Source organism: Taudactylus pleione, unplaced genomic scaffold (genome assembly GCF_031769625.1).
Source record: "Taudactylus pleione unplaced genomic scaffold, aTauple2 ptg000129l, whole genome shotgun sequence".
Classification (NCBI taxonomy): Eukaryota; Metazoa; Chordata; class Amphibia; order Anura; family Myobatrachidae; genus Taudactylus; species Taudactylus pleione.
The window spans coordinates 15,273,721-15,298,693 of NW_028284531.1; the positions used below are offsets into that span (position 1 = coordinate 15,273,721).

Genomic DNA, 24,973 nt, shown 5'->3' on the forward strand with positions numbered 1-24,973 from the left:
TGGAGTTAGTCAGACAGTCAATGCATAGATAGCATAAGCGTTGTGTTAGTCAGCTCTCCCAAGCAATGGTATTAGCATATGAAATATGCTGGTTAGTTTTCCCAGGCAAAATCGATGTTAGTATAGCAATCACTTAGTATCAAGTTAGTATCCAGCAATGATACTCAGTATTCAGTCACCTTTTTCATATACTCAAGATGATAGATAATTATCTCCTTTTGCTCACATTCCTGGCCGGGCAATGTATTGATTGGCTGAACATTGTGGTGACAGATATATCTGCAGATGATGGTCGTTCATACACACTGAACGACCATCATCTGCATGATGCAGTGGCTCGGGCCGGACTGAGGGTGGGTAGGGGGCGTGGCCTAATTGCGGAAGGCGTGGCCACGCCCCCTTCGGGGGAAAAATATACATCTGCGACGGCGCAGTCGTCCCAGTGCAGCCCAGCAGACAGCAGCATGTGTTGGGCTGCTGTGGATATGGAGCTGTACCGGACCCGGGTAAGTACTATCCAGTCTCGGCTCCCCCTCCCCCTCTGCACCCCTGTGTACGGGCGATCGGCTGAAGGACAGTTGTCTGCAGACATATCTGTTCATTGGCTGTTCAATGCGATATGTCTGTGAACTACATTGTTCACAGACATATCGTCTGTACACACTGGCCAACGGAGGCACAATATATTGGCCGATCAATTGATTGGCCAATATATCGGCCAGTGTCTACCCAGCATTAGATCCCATCCACCATTTAGGGCAATGATACATTCATCTCATGGCTGCTAAGGTGCAATCCTCTAATGCAGCATCTGATATATATGAATGTTAAGGCCCCCAAACATCAGAGATTGATTGCAGCAATCGTGCAATTTGCGATTGTGTATAGAAATCTTTCCCTTTTTCAATCGATTGTGGCTTTCTGCAATCTGCAATCAATTTGACAAAGGGAAAGATTTTTATACACAATCGATTGCAAATTGCACGATTGATGCAATCAATTGCTGATGTATGGGGGCCTTTACTCCTTTGCAAATCAAATCCAGGGATCTGGTAAGTAATTCCAGCTGGTGTCAAAGAAATATACCTTGACGCCTTTCTACGCCTTATGTAACTTTCAGCTGCTTCCTCAAAAAGTTTCAAGAATGTTTTTATATGATTAATTAGGGATTGTTTTTATATTAAACCATTTCACGAGACTGCACTGATAAATTTGATTTGCAACACTTGAATATCTATGTGAGACTGAGTCTGACTCTGTATGTGAAGTGATATGATGCAGTGGCCATGGATTTTATCCACGCCAAGGTCCGTTGTGCTTCGAGCAGATTTCATGAAAGCAATAGTTCACACTATCAAATTGTAATAGGTTTGAAGATCACAATCCTGAAATACTAATACAAAGAAAGACTGATAAAATATGTATAAGAAATTGATTTATTAACAATTTAAAAATGATGTTTACTTAGTTTCAATTAAATTAATACACAATTAAATGATTCGCTGGTTTCAGGTGCAAGGACAACCCATATTCAATGAGCAGCCCATAAGTTTAAACATGTACCCTACATTTATCATAGAAAATTATTTGTATAGCTTTTCATCACTCTACAAAGAAGTCTAAAGAAAGTCATTCTTTTATAGGTCTTAGGGCAGAGGTTCCCAAACTCCTCCATTACCATCAAGGTTTTAAGGTTATCCATGCTTGAGCACAGGTGACTTAATTAGCACCTCAGTCAATTTGATTTAGCTACCTGGGCCCAAGCATAGATATCATTAAAACCTGGACTGTAATAGCGGAACCTCTGTCTTAGGGGTTTATTTAGTAAGCATTGGGTTCTAAAACCCAGCTCTTACGATCTTGATTATGTCAGAAATTTAAAAGGGCAATGCTTTTACTAGCCAAGTTTTGCTAGTAAGATCATTGCTCTTTTAAATTTCAATATAACCATGATCAGAAGCGCCAACGCTTATTAAATATTGCACCTGCTTGCTACTACGCTTAGTAAATTAAATAAACCCCTTACAGTCAATGTGAATGAATGATGATGCAACAAAAGCTTTAGACAGTAGATGGCAGTATAATGTTATGTAAGTATAGCATTACAGCAAATCTTTGCATTATAATCAAGAGTATTATATAACTAAGGCTACAAATATTCACTGTTTTCTCTGTCTATATTCAACATTATCTTGGAATAGCAATCATGCTTTATTCCCTCTCCTTGTTCTACAGTCAGGTGCATAAATATTGGGACATTGACAGAATTTTCATATTTTGGCCTCTATTCACCACCACAATGGCTTTGAAATGAAACAAACAAGATGTGCTTTAACTGTAGACTTTCAGACTTAACTTGAGGGTAATTACATCCAAATCAGGTGAACGGTGTGGGAATTACAACGGTTTCTATATGTGCCTCCCACTTTTTAAGGAGCCAAAAGTAATGGGACTATCAACTCAAAAGCTATTTCATGGACAGGTGTGGGCTATTCCCTCGTTATTTCATTATCAATTAAGCAGGTAAAAGGTCTGGAGTTGATTCTAGGTGTGACATTTGCATTTGGAATCAGCTGCTGTCGACTCTCAATATGAGATCCAAAGAGCTGTCACTATCAGTGAAGCAAGCCATCATTAGGCTGAAAAATCAAAACAAACCCATCAGAGAGATAGCAAAATATTGGGTGTGGCCAAATCAACTGTTTGGAACATTTTTAAAAAGAAAGAATGCACCGGAGAGCTCAGCAACACCAAAAGACCCGGAAGACCACGGAAAACAACTGTGGTGGATGACAGAAGAATTATTTCCCTGGTGAAGAAAAACCCCTTCACAACAGTTGGCCAAATCAAGAACACTCTCCAGGAGGCAGGTGTATATGTGTCAAAGTCTTCAATCAAGAGAAGACTTCACAAGAGTGAACATAGAGGGTTCACCACAAGATGTAAACCATTGGTGAGCCACATAAACAGGAAGACTAGATTAGAGTTTGCCAAACAACATCTAAAAAAGCCATTACAGTTCTGAAACAACATCCTATGGACAGATGAGACAAAGATCAACTTGTACCAGAGTGATGGGAAGAGAAGAGTATGGAGAAGGAAAGGAACTGCTCATGATCCAAAACATACCACCTCATCAGTGAAGCATGGTGGTGGTAGTGTCATGGCGTGGGCATGTATGGCTGCCAATGGAACTGGTTCCCTTGTATTTATTGATGATGTGACTGCTGACAAAAGCAGCAGAATGAATTCCGAAGTGTTTCGGGCAATATTATATGCTCATATTCAGTCAAATGCTTCAGAATTCATTGGACGGCGCTTCACAGTGCAGACGGACAATGACCCGAAGCATACTGCAAAAGCAACCAAAGAGTTTTTTAAGGCTAAAAAGTGGAATGTTATGCAATGGCCAAGTCAATCCCCTGACCTGAATCCGATTGAGCATGCATTTCACTTGATGACAAAACTGAAGGGAAAATGCCCCAAGAACAAGCAGGAACTGAAGACATTTGCAGTAGAGACCTGGCAGAGCTTCACCAGGGTTGAAACCCAGCGTCTGGTGATGTCTATGTGTTCCAGACTTCAGGCTGTAATTGCCTGCAAAGGATTTGCAACAAAGTATTAAAAAGTGAAAGTTAGATTTAGGATTGTTTAGTTTGTCCCATTACTTTTGGCCCCTTAAAATGTGGGAGGCACATATAGAAACCATTGTAATTCCTACACCGTTCACCTGATTTGGATGTAATTACCCTCAAATTAAATCTGAAGGTGTGCAGTTAAAGCACATCTTGTTTGTTTCATTTCAAAGCCATTGTGGTGATGAATATAGGCCAAAATATGAAAATTCTGTCAATGTCCCAATATTTATGCACCTGACTGTATGTGCATTACATTGGGTTGGTAGACAATCATCATTACCTGTGCTTTGCATTCAATACTACTTTGTAATAGCAAACATTTTATTTGCCTTAGGTTACAAAATCATAGTTTAATTACTTAGGTTGCAAAAGTTCATTTAAGTTAGATCTCACATAAATTGCACTGGATTTTAATTTTTTTAATTAACAATTTTACAGCCTCATTTACAAAGCACATTGGAAGTACAAAAATAAGTACAAAACTAGCTAATAGTCACCCACTGGGCAGAGTATTTCTCTATAACGGTGATTATCTTGGGATGTAGTCACTATCCCGGCGGTCAGGATGCCGGCACTCAAGATAACCCACCTTGGGATGTAGTCACTATCCCGGCGGTTGGGATGCCGGTGCTCAGAATAACCCATCTTGGAATATAGTCACTATCCCGGAGGTTGGGATGCCGGTGCTCAGAATAACCCATCTTGGGATGTAGTCATTATCCCGGCGATCGGGATGCCGGCACTCAGGATAACCCATCTTGGGATGTAGTCACTATCTCGGTGGTCGGGGTGCCGGCGCTCAGGATAACCATCTTGGGATGTAGTCACTATCCCTGCGTTCGGGATGCCGGTGCTCAGAATAACCCATCTTGGGATGTAGCCACTTTCCCGGCGGTTGGGATGCTGGCGCTCAGAATAACCCATCTTGGGATGTAGTCACTATACCGGTGTTTGGGATGCCAGTGCTCAGAATAACCCATCTTGGGATGTAGTCACTGTCCTGGCGGTTGGGATGCCGGTGCTCAGAATAACCCATCTTGGAATATAGTCACTATCCCGGAGGTTGGGATGCCGGTGCTCAGAATAACCCATCTTGGGATGTAGTCACTATCCCGGCGGTCAGGATGCCGGCACTCAGAATAACCTATCTTGGGATGTAGTCACTATCCCGGCGGTCGGGATGCCGGTGCTCAGAATAACCTATCTTGGAATATAGTCACTATCCTGGAGGTTGGGATGCCGGTGCTCAGAATAACCCATCTTGGGATGTAGTCACTATCCTGGCGGTTGGGATGCCGATGCTCAGCATAACCCATCTTGGGATGTAGTCATTATCCCGGCGGTCAGGATGCCAGCGCTCAGAATAACCCATCTTGGGATGTAGTCACTATCCCGGCGGTTGGGATGCCGGTGCTCAGAATAACCCATCTTGGGATGTAGTCACTATCCCGGCGGTCAGGATGCCAGCGCTCAGAATAACCCATCTTGGGATGTAGTCACTATCCCGGCGGTTGGGATGCCGGTGCTCAGAATAACCCATCTTGGGATGTAGTCACTATCCTGGCAGTCGGGATGCCTGTGTTCAGAATACACCGGCATCCCGATGGTAAGTATTAGGGTTAGGGGTTAGGTTTAGGCTACTTACCTTCATGCATTGCGAATCTGACTGTCAGGATGCCACTGTCGATACTCTGACCGCCAGGATCCTGACTGCCGGAATCCCATACCCAACCCAATTACCTTTTCTTATAATATGTGCCATCTTGGTTGCATACAGATTAGTAATGTGGGCAATTAGATTTGCAGTAACATGTAAGTTGTGTATAAATGCTCATCGAAAATAGTCCATAGTTGCTAATTGCAGCAAAAGAAATTCCCTGCATTCAACAGATTGTACTTTTGTTATGAGCTGGCCCAGGGGCTGCCACTACTACATGGCTCTTGGTACAGTAGCACCATATATTTATAGCAGCATTTATATAATCATTTTATAGATAGCAGCCCATGAGTCAGCATCCACCTGCAACAGACTAGTTCCTCTGCCAAAGCCTTGCCTTACAATCAATTGTGGTACTGCTGATATGAGCCCCTGGCACCAAGTAAATGGTCCCTTAGTGATGGCCTTTAGGTGTTATGTACTGTGACTGAGAGCTGATGATCGCACTAATTGCAGAAAGAAAGTCAATAAGACCCTACTGTTACTGCCAAAAGTCATTTACAAAAGTTCCCGGGAGGCAAATACACTATTGACCCTCGTAGCTATTGCCCCTTGCCAAGCAGACAACATAGGTAACAATCAGTCCCTTTAACTATAATTGTATCAAGGTTTTGAATTAAAACTCTCTTATTGAAGTCATTTTATTTGTAACAGATTACATTATCATTAAAACAAATAACATACCTAATCATTAAAGGATTTTGTTGCATGTGAAAAATGCAATTGAAAGGTCTATTTTGCAAATGTAACTGCTAGGTTATAGTTAATCTTTAACTTGATAATTTCTCTAGCAAAGTGTATTTAACACAGGGATTATATTACTGGACAGCTCCAAACACCCCCCCCCACACACACACACACACACACACCCCATGCGTTGTGTATCCCACATGATCATGAATTGCCTAACTAAGGTGATTGCCTCATGCCTCCTTCCTCAGTGAGGAGTGCACCAGTCAGGGCTGGAAACTGGTGGGAAAGCACCGCTCCATTTATCATGACAGGTGGATGACAACCACCCCGTTTTTAGGATGGGCTATTATCATTGTGATTTACATTGGTAGATGGAGGCCCAGTTCAGAGTTATTCCTAAAACATAACCTGTGGAGGTCTAGTTGATTAGAGCGCCGAGTACTCAGGTTACTTGTCTGCAGGGAGAGTGGAAAGAACAAGTCATAAATGTTTATCCTACAGTGCTGATGTCCAAGAGTTTGATGTAACAGGGCACATATATATTTTAGTACCTGTGCTATTACATTTTATGTTTTATGGTAGTTATTAATATTCCTAAGGAAGCTGAGGGTCACATACTGTAAATATATTTAGATGCATTTCTATGCAGTATAGGTAGATAGAAAATGACATATTGTATTAAATAACATATCGGTATCTTCTTTACAGGAATTCGCTCATGGAATATTAGTCTTGAGTCCTGTGACCTGGATGCGCAGCTGAAGCTCTTCGTGACAAGACATCTTGCTCATTTTTCTCCAGACGTCAAAGGTCTGAAAATATTATTGTCTTCTTGTACATAATGCACATTTTCACATAAGTACCATCATTTTAAGTGGTGCAAACCATGTGAAAATTAATTGTCTTTCTTTAATATAAAACACTCAGTTTACCTGTAGTTGTTAATTTTTTCTTAGAGTTCAGAGTTCAGATTAATGTTGCTATTAATGAGTTGCAGATTTCTAAATGTCATTAAGTTACCATGGCAACCACAGTTAGATAACGCATGATGTAGTGAGCACAGAGACACTTGAACATTCCCAATATAATACTCAACCTCTCACTTTTCTCTGACATCATGTGACCGTCATGGATGTTGGTAAGTAAGAGGATGTAAAGGCTGCACTAATGGGGCCTGACTGTGAGTCACACGCAAAGTATTTGTACTGATAATGCAAGTTCCTGTAGGGCTTCAAGCTGGAGGCCGCCCCACCTACTGTTTCTTCGTCCACAGCTGCAAACATCATCATTAGTACTGCCACTTGCACCTGATGGGTGCAAAAGATCCATCATAAACAGGCTTTTCTTTGGTGTATGCTTGAGTAAGAATAGCGCAGAACTATAGCTCACGCACACAACACTCCCATGACACTACCATGAGATGGATCTCTTGCATGCAACCACAACATTGAAGCCCAGAAACTCCCATTTCATTCAAGGATAGATCTGGTCAACATCAATCTGACTTAGAATCACCTGGAGATACTCAATAATGCATACACTTGCTTCTGTGCATGCGCAGTTTGCTAAAACTCGCTATTTGCGGCTGTATATGTAGCTGTGTCCAACTCAGAATCAGGGCCATAGTGTAGTAGCATATTGCATCAGTGACAAGGAGACAAGACAATTGCATCACACACATTGCCAAGTGGTGGGGTTTTCCATGAGTCTTATTTATCAAACATATTGAGCAGAGCTTATGGCAGAGTAATATGGAATTGCTGGGTCTAAAAGATAGAAGGAACCATGGGGTTTTGACCTTGAGGTATTAGGAGAAATGTGTGCTCCCCTAACGTTACATAAATCTTTATAATATTATAGTGTACACTGTGGCATGGTCTTTCTGTGTGCAGAAGCTTACTATTGTACTAAAAAATGTTACTAATTTAAATTGAATTAAATTGATACTAGTGAGTATGATGCCTAGGCATACTAATATATATTATTAGTGGCAGTGGAAATTTTGAAGTGGGGGTATGAAAAACATACGCATAGGCCCCCACAGGAAACACACATAGGCCCCCAAAGGAAACCCACACACACACATAGTCCCCCAGAGGAAACACACACACACATAGGCCCCACAGGAAAAACACACACACGCATAAGCCTCCACAGGAAAAACACACACATAAGCCCCCACAGCAACAACACACACACGTAAGCTCCCACAGGAAACACACACAAACACATAGGCACTCTGGATGGGCTTGCTCACACTGAATTCTCTCCACCAGCAAACTATAATGGCTTCCTGATGCCAGCATAACCACCAAGGCCTTTCCCCTCAACAAAATCACTTTTCTAGTATATATTTGTATATTTTTACTTTATAGCTTCGCCTTCATCTTTCATCTGCACTGGACTCGGGCGGGCTGACAGTACCGTTGCCCAGTGCGATGTAGCCTTGAAAGGCACAGCCAGCCTCCTCTGTCCACCCACGGCATGCCTGCTCCCGCCTATGGTATGCCTCTGCAGTGTCCATCTGATGCCTTGGGCCCTTCTCTATTACTGGAAACACAAATAATATCCTGCACAGGACAAAAATGTAATTCAATTTTATAAACCAGCTATTTAGTACATTCTAATAATTAGTTACCCAATTTTTTGTATATAATGTACCTGGAGGTGCTCCCTAGAATTGAATATCAAGTACCCAGAAAAAAGCCTTCCATTGGCCTCGGCCAATGTGCAGCAAGTGATTCCTTTGTGGGGCACTCTTTTATAATAAATTAAATGATATAAGTGATATCAGGAAATATACATAATTACCACATAACTTTTAATCGGTTCCCTCTTTAAAGAGATTGGGGAAATTATGACAGAGTCACCCATCAATAAACACCCATAAATACCATATAATTGATATATTATATGGCTGACAGGTGAACAAACCTGACTGGTGAAACGTGCGTACTGTCTCTCTGACACTTCTCCGCTGCAGGGGGAGAGTGTTTGTGGCAGGCGGCAGGCTCCTTTGAGACGGATTCTCTTCAAGTCAGGTATTTCTCTTTCAGGTGGGTCGTGACTTACCCCGAGGGCACAGCCGCCTCCTTCAATACTTTAAGTAACAGGGCCCGTCTAACACCATACACAGGCGCACTGTCCTCCACGACTCCCTTTTGTTTCCAACGGTGCTGCCGTATGTTCCTCTCTCATCCCAGGTCCGCTCAATTTGAAGACCTGGGAAAGCAGAAGGAACCGGACCTTCACACTGTACCTACCCATTTATCTGTCCTTTTTGAACCTCTTTGGTTCTAGCTGCCGGCTCATTTATGAATAGCAGTGTTCATGTATTTTCACCAATTGTTTTTCCATGAAGTATAAATAAATATCACAGGAGACAGGGGCTGCAACATTGTATACATGACTAGATGTGTCATTTATTTATTATTGTCTATTATTTGTTTCTAATACATGATACTGAATTGCTGGCATTTATGGTTGAGAGAAAGACAGATATAAAACAAACTATCTCTCATATAACAAAAGTATATTGAGAATATATCTGTCCTGTATGTATATACTATATGTGCAACATTTATCAAATTAAACTTTTTAGAAGCATTATAGTGTTTAAATTCTAATGTATGTGTATGTTGGTTGCATATAGTGCTACTACATAAATTAATTAATGAAGAAAGGGAGTGAATATATTAACTGCTAAACTGCCTATTTTACTCATTAGGGGATACATTGTTAATGATTAAATATGATCACCACAAGGTAATGATTTCATACACAATTACAGAATGTCTAATATATTTATGTGTGCTTATTGATGGATATGATATTTATGTGTGCTTATTGATGGGTGACTATCATATTTTCATAATCAGAGTCATAATAATTCACAATTTCTTCTAAAGAAGGATCTGATTAAAAGTTATGTTTTAATTATGTTCATTTCTTGATATATCAATTATATTGTATTTATGGGTGTTTATTGATGGGTGACTCTGTCATAATTTCACACTTAGAGTCAAAATAATCCCCAATCTCTTTAAAGAGGGAACCGATTAAAGTTATGTTGTAATTATGTATATTTCCTGATATCAATTAATTTATTATAAAAGAGTGCCCCACAAAGGAATCACTTGCTACACATTGGCCGAGGCCAATGGACATTTTTTCCGTCCGGCTCCTGCAGTGGGTAATGGGACAGACGTCATGACATCATGACGTCTCTCCCATAATGCTGAGCGCGCCAGCCCGGGAGGACTGGCGGGCGGCAGCGGGAGCGGTGTCGCGGACCGGAGCAGCAGCAGAGTGGATTCAGGTAAGTATATTTTTATACGTATATTTTTTAAACCTGTCTGCACTACTGGGGGCACAACGGGGGAGGGAGGTGGCTACTACTGGGGGGACCTCTGCTGGGGGTGGGGGCACAACGGGGGAGGGGTGGCTACTACTGGGGGCACCATTATTGGGAGGGCCTCTTCTGGGGGGGGGCTACTGCTGAGGGCACTTAATCGGGAGGGGGAACCTCCTACTGGGGACTACTACTTGGGGGGAACTACCACTGGGGGCATTATAAAAGGGGCCTACTACTAGAGGCACTGCACTGGGGGGACCACTACTGGGGGCAATAATAGGAAGGGCCACTACAGGGGGTACTGGATAGGGGGGATCACTACTGGGTGCCTGCATAAGGGGGACCACTACTGGGAAAACTGCATGGGGGGGACTACTGCTGGGGGCACTATATAAAGGGCACTGCATAGGGGGGGGACTACTACTGGGGGCACTATATAAAGGGCACTGCATAAGGGGATACCGCTACTGGGCGCACTGCATTGTGGGGACTGCTACTGGGGGCACTGCATAAGGGGGAACACTACCCCATTTTTTTTCACCGCGCGCACATCGGGGGGGGGGGGGGGGGCTCCCTTTTCAAATTTGCCCTGGGCTCCAAATACCTTAGTTACGCCACTGCTACAGACACACTTCTATCAGCAAGTTCCAGATCTGTCTGTGCAAATCGAAGTGCCGGTATATCATACCACCGCATACCAGCACACTTTGACCACTGATTAGTGGTAATTAAAGAGAAACCACAGAAAAAAATCATGTTGCTGTCAAAGTGTTTGCAAATAGGGTGGGCTATGTACTAAGCAGGGCCGTAGAGAGCCGGCCCAGGCTCCATTACTATATGGGGTGTGGGCTATGTACTAAGCAGGGCCGTAGAGAGCCGGCCCAGGCTCCATTACTATATGGGGTGTGGCCTAATTTTGGGAGGCGTGACCACGCTCTTTAGGAATAATACAATTAAAAACCCTGGAGGGGGTGGAGGCGCTGTGAGCCCCTCAGCCTGGCAAAAATGCTGGGGGGACACACTACCCCCCCACACAGACAGAGGAGACTGTTGCTGCAGCACACAGCAGCATGTGCTGGGCTGCTGACATGTAAGAGGGAGGGGGGTGACATCGGACCCGGTCCCTTGCCGGGCCCCTCCAACAAGCCTGGGCCTGGGCCCAGGTAATTAAGGCCCACTCACCCACCCTCTCGGCACCCCTGGTACTGAGAATATAGCAAAAATAAGCTGCTGTTGCTAAACTATGCTGGTTGCTAAGAACACATGTAAACAAGCTTGTGCTCAGCTTTTATGTTGTCTTATTAAATAAAATTGTATTATTTCACCCCCATCCTTGTTTTATTTATATTATGGCAGGAATGGCTCTATGTTTTAATGGTGCAATAGATCACAAACATGTTTTTCTTTCTGCTTAAGAAAGGAGGGTTGTTTTTATCACCTTAACCTCTAGCTTGTAATTGTATTATGCTCCTATCATGATGAGTTATTGTTTCAGATTCTTGGTCAAAGCCTGACAGAGGAAGTTGATGAGTTAATACATTCCAGACTTATAAATGGTGCTCTGCTGCCATCTAGGAGCAACACATAAATTACACGGTAGCTTTGCTAAGCACTGAAATGTGGTTACTTAAGGAAGAATATTGCTAGAAGATACATGTTTTCCTAAATGTAATAATAATTGTAATAAATATGCCCATGCCTCTAAAGTAATTAAGATATTTGTTGCTGCATTTGCTGCATCTGGTGATGGCAATTTCCATGTTGTAAAGGTGCGTACACATGGAACGATATGTATTAACGATATGAACGATAACTATATCATTCAACGATATATAGTTCATATAGTTCCGTGTGTATGCAACGAATGACCAATGATGCGCGCTCCCGCTGGATGATAAAGGTATCGACCATCGTCCATGCAAACAGGCCAACCTTGGACGATATCGTTATGTCTCCATAGGGATCCGCGATCATTGATCGTGGGTTGTTGTTGGTTTTTGGGTGTGTGGATGAACAATATCATTCATCCAGCACACCAGGATTTTTAAAGGAAGATCGTTCAGCGATATTGTTATCGCTGATGATCGTTCCGTGTGTACCCAGCATTACTTTGGCACTGTAGATCAAAATGTGTTCTAGTTTCAACTGGTTAAAAAAACATTTCGTAGTTACATTTCACATCTCTAGTTTGGAAAAAGTTCTGTTAGTAATGCCTATATATGAAAGGTAGCAACATAAAAGAAATAATGAAATAAAATAGGTAGAGAGCACCCCTCACAAAGTCTCAATCAGTTTCAATGCTGGGATGATTTCCATTATAACTGGGATGCCAAATTGTAGGATCACCCTGCCAAAGTGATAACCAGCCCCAGGCAGGGATAGTGCCTCTATATAGGAAAGAGTGCACCCCCTTTTACTGTCTATCAAACTCTCTGGGTTATGGGAGCCATTGTAATTAACAAGGTTATGCAAATTGTGCAACAAAATAAACAATTCCCTTCTAAAGAGACCCAGCAGCACATTACAATCAACCAGACCAAAATTACTAAAGCTCGCTGTTACCATTTAACGGACAGCCAATCACAAGGGCTCAGCATGGGAAAAAACTTGTGATTGGTTACCGGTGGTACCTTCATGAACTGAGCACCTCTCATGGGAAGCCACTCCCCTGCTTTCACAGCAGCTCTTAGGGACTTGTTAATTTGTGCGCACAATTAGAGATCCCCCGGCAGGCAAAGGCAGGAGCTGCGACTGGTTGGGCATTCATGAAATGGATTTAGATGAAGTTACACATTTAGGAGAAATTCATCCATGTTTGACACTAATTCCTGGGCTGCTCTGCCATATTGATGGCACATGGTTTCTGGTACTGTGGTTGTATGTAGCAGGGCCGTAACCAGGGCTGTAAAGACCTCTGATGGGCCTGGGTACTGGGAGTGTGGCTAATTCTGTCAAGATGTGGCCATACACCCTCCCCTCAAAAAACCTGAAAAATCTACTGACCGTGCTCAGCAGAGGGGGCTGGCTGCAGGGGGACACTTCTCTGCCCACTACCGCTGCTCCTGTATAGCAGCGCCGCCACAGTGGCACATTGGGCAGTGAGAGGAGACTGCTGCAATAGCTCTCTTACTATTTGATGTGCCGCTGCGGCTGGGGGTGGTTCTGTCACTGCCCCACGGCACCTGCATTTGGCTTGTAGGGTGCCATGAATGGCATCCTTCAGTCAATAACAATGCTGCAGAGTAACATGCACCCTGCAGCCTGTAGAGCGCTACTTCCAAGTGCCAATGGCCCCTGTCCCCTACGCGTGACGTCATTGGAGCCGGGGTGTAGCAGGGGACAGCAGGCAATGAGCTTCAGAGTATTATTTCTGCACATTGATGCTGGGATAACTTGCCTGTGCTGTTTGACTTGTGGTTTATGCCCTTTGATGATGATTGGTTTAGTGGATGGTGAGCAGTTTGCCAGTAAGATAGGCATGAGGATTTTCAAATGTCTCTGATGCATTGTTAACTTTTATTAAAGACTTTTATCATTTTAATTTATATACGTGATAAAGGGTTAATGTTTTTATTTGTTATTTATAAACCCCATCTCCCTATGATGTTTGTATTGCATCTTTTTTTATATCAGTAGAAGTGCTTGTATGGAAATCTGTTGTCAATGACTAGGGGCTGCCTAGACCACCAATATTTTGGAGGACTTTGATAGTGTTCCACCATATATATATATATATATATATATATCTCTCTCTGTCTCTCTCTCTCTCTCTCTCTCTCTCTCTCTCTCTCTCTCTCTCTCCCTCTCCCTCTCCCTCTCCCTCTCCCTCCCTCCTTTGTGTGCAGTTACATGTATACCAGCAGCCATTATTATATTCATGTTGTGGACTGTTCAAAGAACTAAGCCATTACAGCTTCCCATACCAATGCACCTCCACTAGCAGATATTCTCTATACTACAAGAAAATGGCTGCCACTATCAAACAGGAGCAGATGGTGTTGTTATAAAGTAATTGTATTGTATTTCTCCCTATGTTTCCTCTAGACAACTGACCTCTCAGATTGTCGTGTAGGTAGAATATAACAAATCGATTCAGTCATGTATTCATCTTGCAGAAAAGAGATCTCTACTACAAGAAAATGGTTGTCACTCTCCAGCATATACATTACAATTTACAGGTTTGCTTCAAGAAAATTGCTGCTCTCCTACACTGTGGGCAGCTGAGATAATGGTGTCTGTTAGTCTTTTGTTCACATGCTCTGCAGGCAAAGCGCCTGCCTGTAGAGCATGTGACTCATATTGCAATTTGGCAAATACTGGCTCACTTAAAGCCCTTGCTGTTGCAATAAATATGTGGAGCAGATAAAGATCAAATCCTGGCCTGCAGTGTTTGTGGGTTCACTAGCGAGAAATAGTCTGCCCTGTCCATGTAAGTTTATAATCTAAAGCCACCCGGCACACTAGACGATTTTTAAAAAATCTTTTTCCGACGAATAGCAATGATAACTCGTTCAAATCCTCCAGTGTGTACGGACTATGGGCCTGATTCAGACCCACTCGCGAGCGGCTGTCCGCTCGCAAGTGGGTCGATGGTCTGCACTGCGCATGCGCACGACGGAGGGAGCTCCGTCGTGCGCATGCGCGAGACGCGACGAGCGAAGGACTTTCCTTTGCTCGTTGTGTCTGATTAAAGGGGGCGTGCTGTCGATGTTGATTGACAGCACGCCCCCTTTGGTGGGCGTGCCGGGGGCGTGCCTCCCAGACGGGGGCGTTCCCAAGGGAACGCCTACCGTCAGAAGCCGGCCCCACTGACATCACTAGTGATGTCAGTGGGAGTGATTTTGGCTCTGATAGAGCCAAAATCACTCCGGGCCTTGCGGTTGAGAAACTCAACCACAGGCTTCGGCTCGCAGTGGCGATGGTCGCGATAGTCAAGACCATCGCGACCATCATCCTGCACGCTCGTATATGCTGTGGGTGGTGACCCACAGCTATACGAGCGTCCAGGAGGACGCTCCATATTTATGGAGGTGGGCCCTGATTCAGAGCGAGCGCTCTGGTCAGAGCGTCCGGCTCTGAATCAGGGCCTATATGTGCTCCCACGGCATCATCCGTCTCATCTTCATATCTGCTGAACATGCTGCTCAATCTGAGGATGTGACTGATGATCCCATGCATATGGATGCAGCGGGGTGCGGTCATTCACCAAATCGTGTCGTGCGTATGGGCCGCACGTTATGTCGTCTGTCGCATCTGGGTACACACATAGTCTAGTGTGTACCCGGCTTAAGAATGCTGTATACCCTGAGGTCATCAGTAAGTTACGGCCATCAGCAATGGGATACTGTCATGTTTCTTATCACGCGTACTGTGAATTCCATTGCTATGAGCCTGTGATGGTTATAGTGGCTCAACAACTGTGTTGGCATTAAGAGAATCACAAGAACCTAAACACTTAAGGTGTCGATATCGACCAGGTTGGCCTGTATGCACGGCCGAAGGATGATATCGTTATCGTCCATAAGTGCCCACGCATCGATGGTCGTTTGAAGGTTGGAAGGCACCAAAACATGAACGATAGCGATATGCACAATATCGTTATCGTGCAATTTTATTGTAATGTATGTACGCACCAGAAGTTATTCAAAGAACATTATACTGTTGATACCAATAAATCTCAAGGCAGAATGCAACATTGTTTAATTTTAGCAGATCATGTTTGCACAGACATTTATTTCATGGTGATAGTTTCATTTATATTTTATAATAAACAATAATAGTTTTTGTGATCCTGTGTGTTTATTTAGCAGGCTTAGCTACATGACATGAATGCTTCTATTGTAAAATGAATTCAAATAATTGCCTGATTGAAGGCCAGTCCAGAAGCCATTATTGTTATGCACTGCAGCAGAATAAGGGCTGGAATATTCATTTATACTCTGTGCACAGAGCATGCAACTGTCTGAAGACTGCAGCAGAACAGGTGGTGCTGTAACCAGGGTATGCTTGTGTTGCTATGGTAACAGTACTCTTCTGTTCTTAACCATAGAGCTACACTAACTGCAGATAAACCAATGCAAAACTGCTTGCTCAAATTATGACTTTCAGGAATCAACAACTCACAACAGTATGATGGGTATCACTCTCTAATGCTGGGTACACACTGACAGATATATTGGCCGATCAATTGATTGGCCAATATGTCTGGTGCCCATCAGCACCAGATATATTGGCCAGCGATTGTACCAGCTATATGAACAACGTCATTCACAGACATATTGCGTCGGCTGTGCTGTAACACCCAATGGCAGATATATCTGTCCATCAGCCAGTGTGTACGGGCGTCTGCCGATCCCCCCGTACGCATTCAGTAGAAGCCGCAGGGAGGGGGCGGGACCCGCGGCTAGAAGCAGATGATGGTCGTTAAGTGTGTATGAACCAGGGCCGTAACTAGGGGTGTGCGAGCAGTGCGGCTGCACAGAGCGCAGCGCTCTGTGGGCGGCACCGCCGCTCACCCACAGCTCCTGCATCTGGCTAGCAGAGTGCCTGTAACATCACCCTGCTGCCAGACTCTCTGCAGCAGTGCTGTCTGGAGCATTCTTAGGACGCTCCAGATGGTCACAACACTGCCCTTACAGCTGTCCGGATCATCCTGAGGATGCTCCGGGCATTGCTGTAATCACCCGCTCCCGATGCCAGGTGCAGGCCACGCCCCCTCCATGCGACACCAGTGCTACAGCACTGGTATGAATGACCATCATCGGCAGATATATCTGTGCAGTGTGCACCCACAAACCTTTCCAATTTAGTATCACTAACAGTGGCTCCTCCAGAGCTGTCCAAAATACAAATAGGGAATTCACTATACAATTATTTTTGATGTTTCTGTGTTGTCCATAACATTTTCTAACCACACAAATTGTCTGTGGGCCTGAAGCTGTAACGCAATGCAAGCCTAGGTGGTCCTATATAAATATAATACCTTAAAACCCACCTGGATTTAAGGTAATAAATTATGGAATCAACGCTAATAATAGATAATAGGCCTGATGCTAATGCAACTATATGGACACCCTAATGTTTATTCATTGCACCACGCCACTTTTTCCATATGTGAGAGCATATTATTATTGGAACTTACATATATGCCATGCTAGGTGCAGGCGATTTGTCTGACTGTAGTGTCCAGGATGCATATGCATTACTCAGAATAGTAAGTAACTCTGGCTACAAGCCCATGACACACCCACAAAACAGTTATCTTGCGTGTGTTCTCATTGTTGCCTCCTCTTTGTCACCCAGAAAATGCCCATTTACATACCTTCCATATTTTTATAGTAGCAATAATTTAAAAGGCAACCTAATTTTGCCTTTTAAATGAATGCTGTTTTAATAGTACAGGCTAGCTCACCGGCGTTGCGCATCTCACAGGCTATAACATGTGGAGTCAGATGGTGACGTACAAGTACAGTGTGTGTACCCCCCGCTGAGAGCCCCCACTATCAGTTTTGTTGTCTTTTGATCTCTACCAAACTGACTTTTATGCCCCTGGAGCAGGAGACGGAAGTCCCGGAGGAAGATGAGCAGAGGGACTCAATAGCCTCATTCTCCCACATAAAGCCTGGATCTGTCGGAAAAGGTTGACTAACTGTATTTCCTGGGAGGTGGATGTGGCAGAGGTGAGAAGATAGGGGAAGGGCGAAAAAAGGTGGAAAGAGAGAGAAAAGAGAGGGAGAGAGAGAAGAAATGGAGTGGGACAAGAAAGAGAGGCAGTGAAAAAAAGGTAGGGAATAGAGAAAGAGGGATAGAATGAAAAGACGATATAAAAGAAGGGGAGAGAGGGAGACAGGGGAAGCTAAGATAGAGAAACAAATGTGCATGCTCACGTCCCGGCTAATGACTGGCCCAAAATACTAGTTACATATAACAGAGTGCAGCTCCAAAACATAGCATAGGTGATGGAGGACTTTAGTGCAGGGAAGAGGCGAAGGAGTTCACTGCAGGCCAGATGGTTGTAATTAATATCACCATCAAGCATGAATTTTATCCATATGTTCAGTTTAAACTGTGATGAGATTTATAATATTGAAAGTTAAGTTATTGTATCCCTCTATTGTCTTTATCAATGTTTATGGGCCAAACAGTGTGCCCTGTGCTTACATGCTCACATATGCTCCCAGCACACATTTTATTTTCATCTCCAGGTTATTTCTATAACAGTGGTGTCTGTTGCAACAAATTATGTTGTCATGGCTCTGCTGACAGTAGACTTCGTGGAGGTGCTGATGGACCCCGGGGAACACTGCAGTGCAATCGTTCAGCCATTATAGTCTTTACAACAAGAATAGTTCAATAAATGAGAGGAAGGAGGAAAAAAAAAGGTTAGATCAGCATTTCATTCTAGCTATAAAGGCTCCATGACAGCCTTAAAGCCATTATGCATTTCAGGAAAGGACTAAGCCAATACCAGCATATTTTGTTAGCATTTTTTTGCTTCCCTTGTTTAGTACATTGAATTGAGAAATGCCGATCAGGATTCCCAGTGATCACATCACTTTGCATGTTTAACTAGTTATTGAAAGATCATTTTACCTTTGGTCTCTAACGATACATGGAGTCCATGGTTCAAGCTTTCCAGAGGGTTCTCCAATTTCCTGTGCCCAGATGCCTGATGCATGTCTGAAAAAGACTGGCTCAGTGGGAACAGGACCATACAAGAGATATCTGCTGTACTCGGGATGCCGTCATAATACCGACCGTGGGGATTGCGGCACGCAGAATGCCAGCACCGAAATCCCGGCGCCAGCATCCTGAGGAGGGGGAGGTTAGGTGTAGGCACTAGAGGGGAAGGTAGGTTCAGGCACTGGGGAGGGAGGGTTAGGTTTAGAGTAGGGAGAGGAGGAGGGTTAGGATGCCGACCGACATGTGTCGGCATCCTAACCCTGTGGGGATGCCGGCGTCGGGATCCTGACCACCGGCATCCTGACCGCTAGCATCCCGTACCCAACCCGTACTATTCCCATTGGAACATTTAGGATATTCCACCCAAAACTAAAATTTGTCCTTTAACTGAAATTTGAAAACTAAAGTTTGAAATGAAATTCCACTAACACATCCAAGAGGATGTTTGCACATATACAGCAAGCACACGGGGATAGTACCAAATTATTATACATTCTTACTGTATATCACTTACACTAGTAAGATATTTACCAATGTAGTTCTCTAAAATAACAAACAGTGTCATTTGTTGGTCACTACAACTGGGGAGAACAAAGCTAATCTCTTAAAAGCATGTAACAAACCAATTTCCACTTGTATGAGCATATGAGCACTCATGTCATAGGAACACTTTAAACTACCTGCTATCTCCAGGCAATTAACCATTCCTAGTGCTGTTATACACGCCCACAAAATGTACTTATCTAATTTCAGCCTAAATCATATCTAAGCTCCTGGAATGTTCAGGAGACTCACGACTTTTGGGCAGCTCTCTGACACTCCCTGGAGAGTAGGCCCACCTACAGAATCCCGCCGATCAGGCCAGTAAAGTAGTCTGTCCTGGGGCTTAATGAGGAGATTTCCCCTTCCCCATTCCCCCAGTGCCATAGATTACATAATTATGTTGTTTAGAAAATGTAAGCTAACATCTGATTGGTTGTTGCATTATACTGTACCTAACCTGCCAACATGACCCATTTTACCTGGGATACAGTCCTCTGCACCTGTTTCTTCCTACTGTTTTCCCAACTTAATTAATCCTGGACTGAATTAAATAATATACTGTATGCTAAAGGTGTGTTGGTTTGTGTTTTGTTGTTTTTCTACATCAAATATTTAGGAAAATGGGAAAAACAAGAGTAGAGCACTCCGTGGCAGGTAAAATGGATAATGTTGCACTATGTGTTTAGAAGCTCAATAGTTAATTCAGATAAAATAACTCCTTGGCCGTTTTAATGTATTATGCACATAATTTCACATAGCACGCACATCTACCTATTTTACGTCTCTCGGATGAATCATCTTGTCACAAGCAATTTGCTGCAAAAAAATATTTATGTATGCTTTTCTGCTCACTATATACCTTCATATCCAGCCCATTTACTTTAAGTGATCATAAAAGTTTAACTATTCTGTTTAAAGGAAAAAAATAATAATGAAAAAACTTTGTATTGTGAAGATACTATAGGCAGTGCAGATGTATGTGATTCCAGATGTAAGTAGCTGCAACTGAGAGATTTATTGCAGGAGCCGGCAATAATGGTAAATGAACGGAGAAGAAGGCAGTTGTGGTTGGAGTGGTGGAACCATCCAAGCGTATAATTAGACAAGGATCTAGATTTAAGGGGGAGCAGCTGGCTGGAAGGATTTGCAGGCAAGGATATAGACCAGTGGTATTCAATATGTGGCCCTTCAGCTGCTGTGGAACTACACATCCCAGCATTCCCTCCCACCGGTTTTCTGTTAGAGCATGAACATACTGTGGCACGCCATGCTGGGATTTATAGTTAGATAGTCATAGTTAAGTGGAAAGACACAGTTTTACATTTTAGAGAAAGTAAAAATCATTGAAGACGTCATAACACATTGGTGAAGGCAAGGAAGGAAAGATGGAGATATCACGGTGGGTGTATGGGAAAGAAATGGTTCCCACAGTTGTTGAGTTAATTAGAAAATGTAACATGAGGACATTTTTAGAAAAATAGTAGGACACAAATTTGTTACTATGTTTCTAATATAATATTCGCTGTCTGCCACATGACAATGGGAGTTATTCATAAAAAAAAGTGCAAACATCCAAAATAAAATCCCAGGCAACCAATTTGGCATTTGGTAGTTTGTTGTGGAGCGATCAATGCTGATTGCTAACTGTTTTTGTTAGTAAATAACCACCATTGAATTGGAAACTAAATATATAACTTATAACTCAGATTTCTGTTGTGACAGAAAACAAACCATTAAAAATTTGTATAGGGTTCACAAAATTACGAATTTGCCAAAACTTTTCGGCTGCATTATTGAGAGTGTTTGCAAGTATCTGACAGAAAGGAGCCATAAAAACAGTACTCAGTTGCTGCTGGCATAATTTTGATTATCTTCTGCTGACAAGCGCAGGCTACCCACCTACTCATTTGTTATAGTTGTTGCTCTCCTACACATGCACAGTATAACTTCTACACTCCCACACAGCAATAACCTTGTCTACACGGAATGCAACAATATCTGTGCATACTGCTTTTCCGTTTCTCACTCCCACTCATACATTTGCTCCTATTAAATACCAAGCACGCATCTATTCTTTTACATCATGAAAAACTGAGGAAGACACTTAAGCCCACTGACTATGGGTAACCATTTATCAAAGTACAAATCCTATCATGTATTGCAGCAATAATGTCAATTATGTTTTGAATAAAATATACATTTTGTTATTGCCCAGTAGTACATTCTCAGTCCGACTTAATTTGAGCAGACGCTCTAATAACATATTGGCAAATGCTCCCAACATGACCCATTTCAGGAGGGACAAAATGCTCTGCTCCTGGACTTCCCTCTTAATTTATGATATCCATCATCTGTGTTGAATTAGTTAATTGATAAGAAAGGTGTTTTACCACAGGTGACGCTAATCATAAATTAAGAGGGAATTCCAGGAGCAGAGCTTTTTGCCCCTCATGGAAGGAGTCATGTTAGGAGGTATGTATTGGGGCAGTGCAGACTTGACTGTACACTGTACGCTGCTCATGAGTGCATGCAAATCCAAGAATGCAGAGTCATAGCAGATGTACGCGTTTAGAATTGCTCCAATACAAAATATTTAGGTATACATATAACCAAGCATTACCATTAACTCTTTCAAGAACATTTCATACAGATATTACCTCAAATAAAAAATAACCTCAACTCCTGGCACCACCAATATACAGTCAGGTGCATAAATATTGGAACATTGACAGAATTTTCATATTTTGGCCTCTATTCACCACCACAATGGCTTTGAAATGAAAATAACAAGATGTACTTTAACTGCAGACTTTCAGATTTAATTTGAGGGTAATTACATCCAAATCAGGTGAACGGTGTAGGAACGTTTTCTATATGTGCCTCCCACTTTTTAAGGGGCCAAAAGTAATGGGACAAACTAAACAATCCTAAATCTAAGTTTCACTTTTTAATACTTTGTTGCAAATCCTTTGCAGACAATTACAGCCTGAAGTCTGGAACGCATAGACATCACCAGAAGCTGGGTTTCATCCATGGTGATGCTCTGCCAGGCCTCTACTGCAAATGTCTTCAGTTCCTGCTTGTTCTTGGGGCATTTTCCCTTCAGTTTTGTCTTCATCAAGTGAAATGCATGCTCAATCGGATTAAGGTCAGGGGATTGACTTGGCCATTGCATAACATTCACTTTTTAACCTTAAAAAACTCTTTGGTTGCTTTTGCAGTATGCTTCGGGTCATTGTCCATCTGCACTGTGAAGCGCCGTCCAATGAGTTCTGAAGCATTTGACTGAATATGAGCATATAATATTGCCCGAAACACTTCAGAATTCATTCTGCTGCTTCATCAATAAATACAAGGGAACCAGTTCCATTGGCAGCCATACATGCCCACGCCATGACACTACCACCACCATGCTTCACTGATGAGGTGGTATGTTTTGGATCATGAGCAGTTCCTTTCCTTCTCCATACTCTTCTCTTCCCATCACTCTGGTACAAGTTGATCTTTGTCTCATCTGTCCATAGGATGTTGTTCTAGAACTGTAATGGCTTTTTTAGATGTTGTTTGGCAAATTCTAATCTGGTCTTCCTGTTTTTGTGGCTCACCAATGGTTTACGTCTTGTGGTGAACCCTCTATATTCACTCTTGTGAAGTCTTCTCTTGATTGTTGACTTTGACACATATACACCTACTGTACCTCCTGGAGAGTGTTCTTGATTTGGCCAACTGTTGTGAAGGGGTTTTTCTTCACCAGGGAAATAATTCTTCTGTCATCCACTACAGTTGTTTTCCGTGGTCTTCCGGATCTTTTGGTGTTGCTGAGCTCTCCGATGCGTTCTTTTTTTTAAAGAATGTTCCAAACAGTTGATTTGGCCACACCTAATGTTTTTGTTATCTTTCTGATGGGTTTGTTTTGATTTTTCAGCCTAATGATGGCTTGCTTCACTGATAGTGGCAGCTCTTTGGATCTCATATTGAGAGTCGACAGCAACTGATTCCAAATGCAAATGTCACACCTAGAATCAACTCCAGACCTTTTACCTGTTTAATTGATAATGAAATAATGAGGGAATAGCCCACACCTGTCCATGAAATAGCTTTTGAGTTGATAGTCCCATTACTTTTGGCCCCTTAAAAAGTGGGAGGCACATATAGAAACCGTTGTAATTCCTACATCGTTCACCTGATTTGGATCTAATTACCCTCAAATTAAATCTGAAAGTCTGCAGTTAAAGCACATCTTGTTTGTTTCATTTCAAAGCCATTGTGGTGGTGAATAGAGACCAAAATATGAAAATTCTGTCAATGTCCCAATATTTATGCACCTGACTGTATATCTTGGATAGGACATATTAATTCAGTCAAGATTAATATTCTTCTTACAGTAGCTTCATATACACCTAGCATCCATGCGGCTTGAGACTCCCAGCACACCTGAGCCGCTATGAGAAGTGCAGCGTACCGCCTTTATTACATTTTGCATTGCCGGCGCAATCAAACACCACTCAAAGAGAACTAGAGCTTTGGGCTGCAACACAAGAATTGGATTTAAACACTTACGAAGTCGCAGTTCAAGCAGAATGGAACTTGGCATGAGAACTGTAATCTAGAAAAGAAATTTTGATGCATACAGTTGTTTTATTTATGCGAATAAGATGCAGATTTTGAGGGATAAAGACACTTGGCACAGCAGAGTCCTAGTTAGTCCTTCATGGTTGTCAGCACAAACCCAGTTATGCTGTATATGGAAAAGAAATCCTGCAGGTTAGGTACAATCTGATACAGGGTGTTTCTAATGAATGATTTGATATAAGATAAGGGTTATATTGAGCCATAGGCATATATCATATAAATGGACCCATGAGGGTTGAGGACTATCATCCACACAGTCTAGTCTGCAACTCTAATTCCTTTTCTGAATGTTTTCCATTTTTGGAGAGTCGGACATGTGCAGTGTCCTCCATCCGCCCAGCTCCACGTGTATGTCACATTCATATTATAGATGGCAGTACATACACATAATGTATGTAGGGTAGTGTTGCATTATGGGCCGGGCAATTGCAGAGGGCTACATATTTCAAGCCTCATGGAGATTAAATCCTTGTTAAAGAATTTACCTAATGAAATATTAGCTAGAAGATAGGGGATCTGAATATGCAAAGAAGACCTTTAGGGTCGTTTGGGCCCCCATTTCCTCCACAACAATGGAAACCCTGAACAGAGTAAAGTGTTTCTGAAACAAACGTTGGGTCTGCTTTGAAGGAATCAAAAATAAAATGAAGCAATGGTTACTTATCCATTATACCAACAGAAGAGTGTACCAATATTTCACATATTAGCATGTGC

General features: G+C 42.6%; 1 protein-coding gene across 2 annotated transcripts in view; it reads left to right on the forward strand.

Annotated features, from left to right (window-relative positions):
- The window catches only part of MAP1A (microtubule associated protein 1A), a 187,630-nt gene that overhangs the window by 45,205 nt on the left and 117,452 nt on the right, over positions 1 to 24,973 (forward strand). For both annotated transcript variants that reach the window (XM_088472871.1, XM_088472872.1), the window contains exon 2: positions 6,757 to 6,858. In XM_088472871.1, the coding sequence (XP_088328997.1) occupies positions 6,757 to 6,858 (102 nt within the window). The remainder of the gene's footprint in view (positions 1 to 6,756; positions 6,859 to 24,973) is intronic.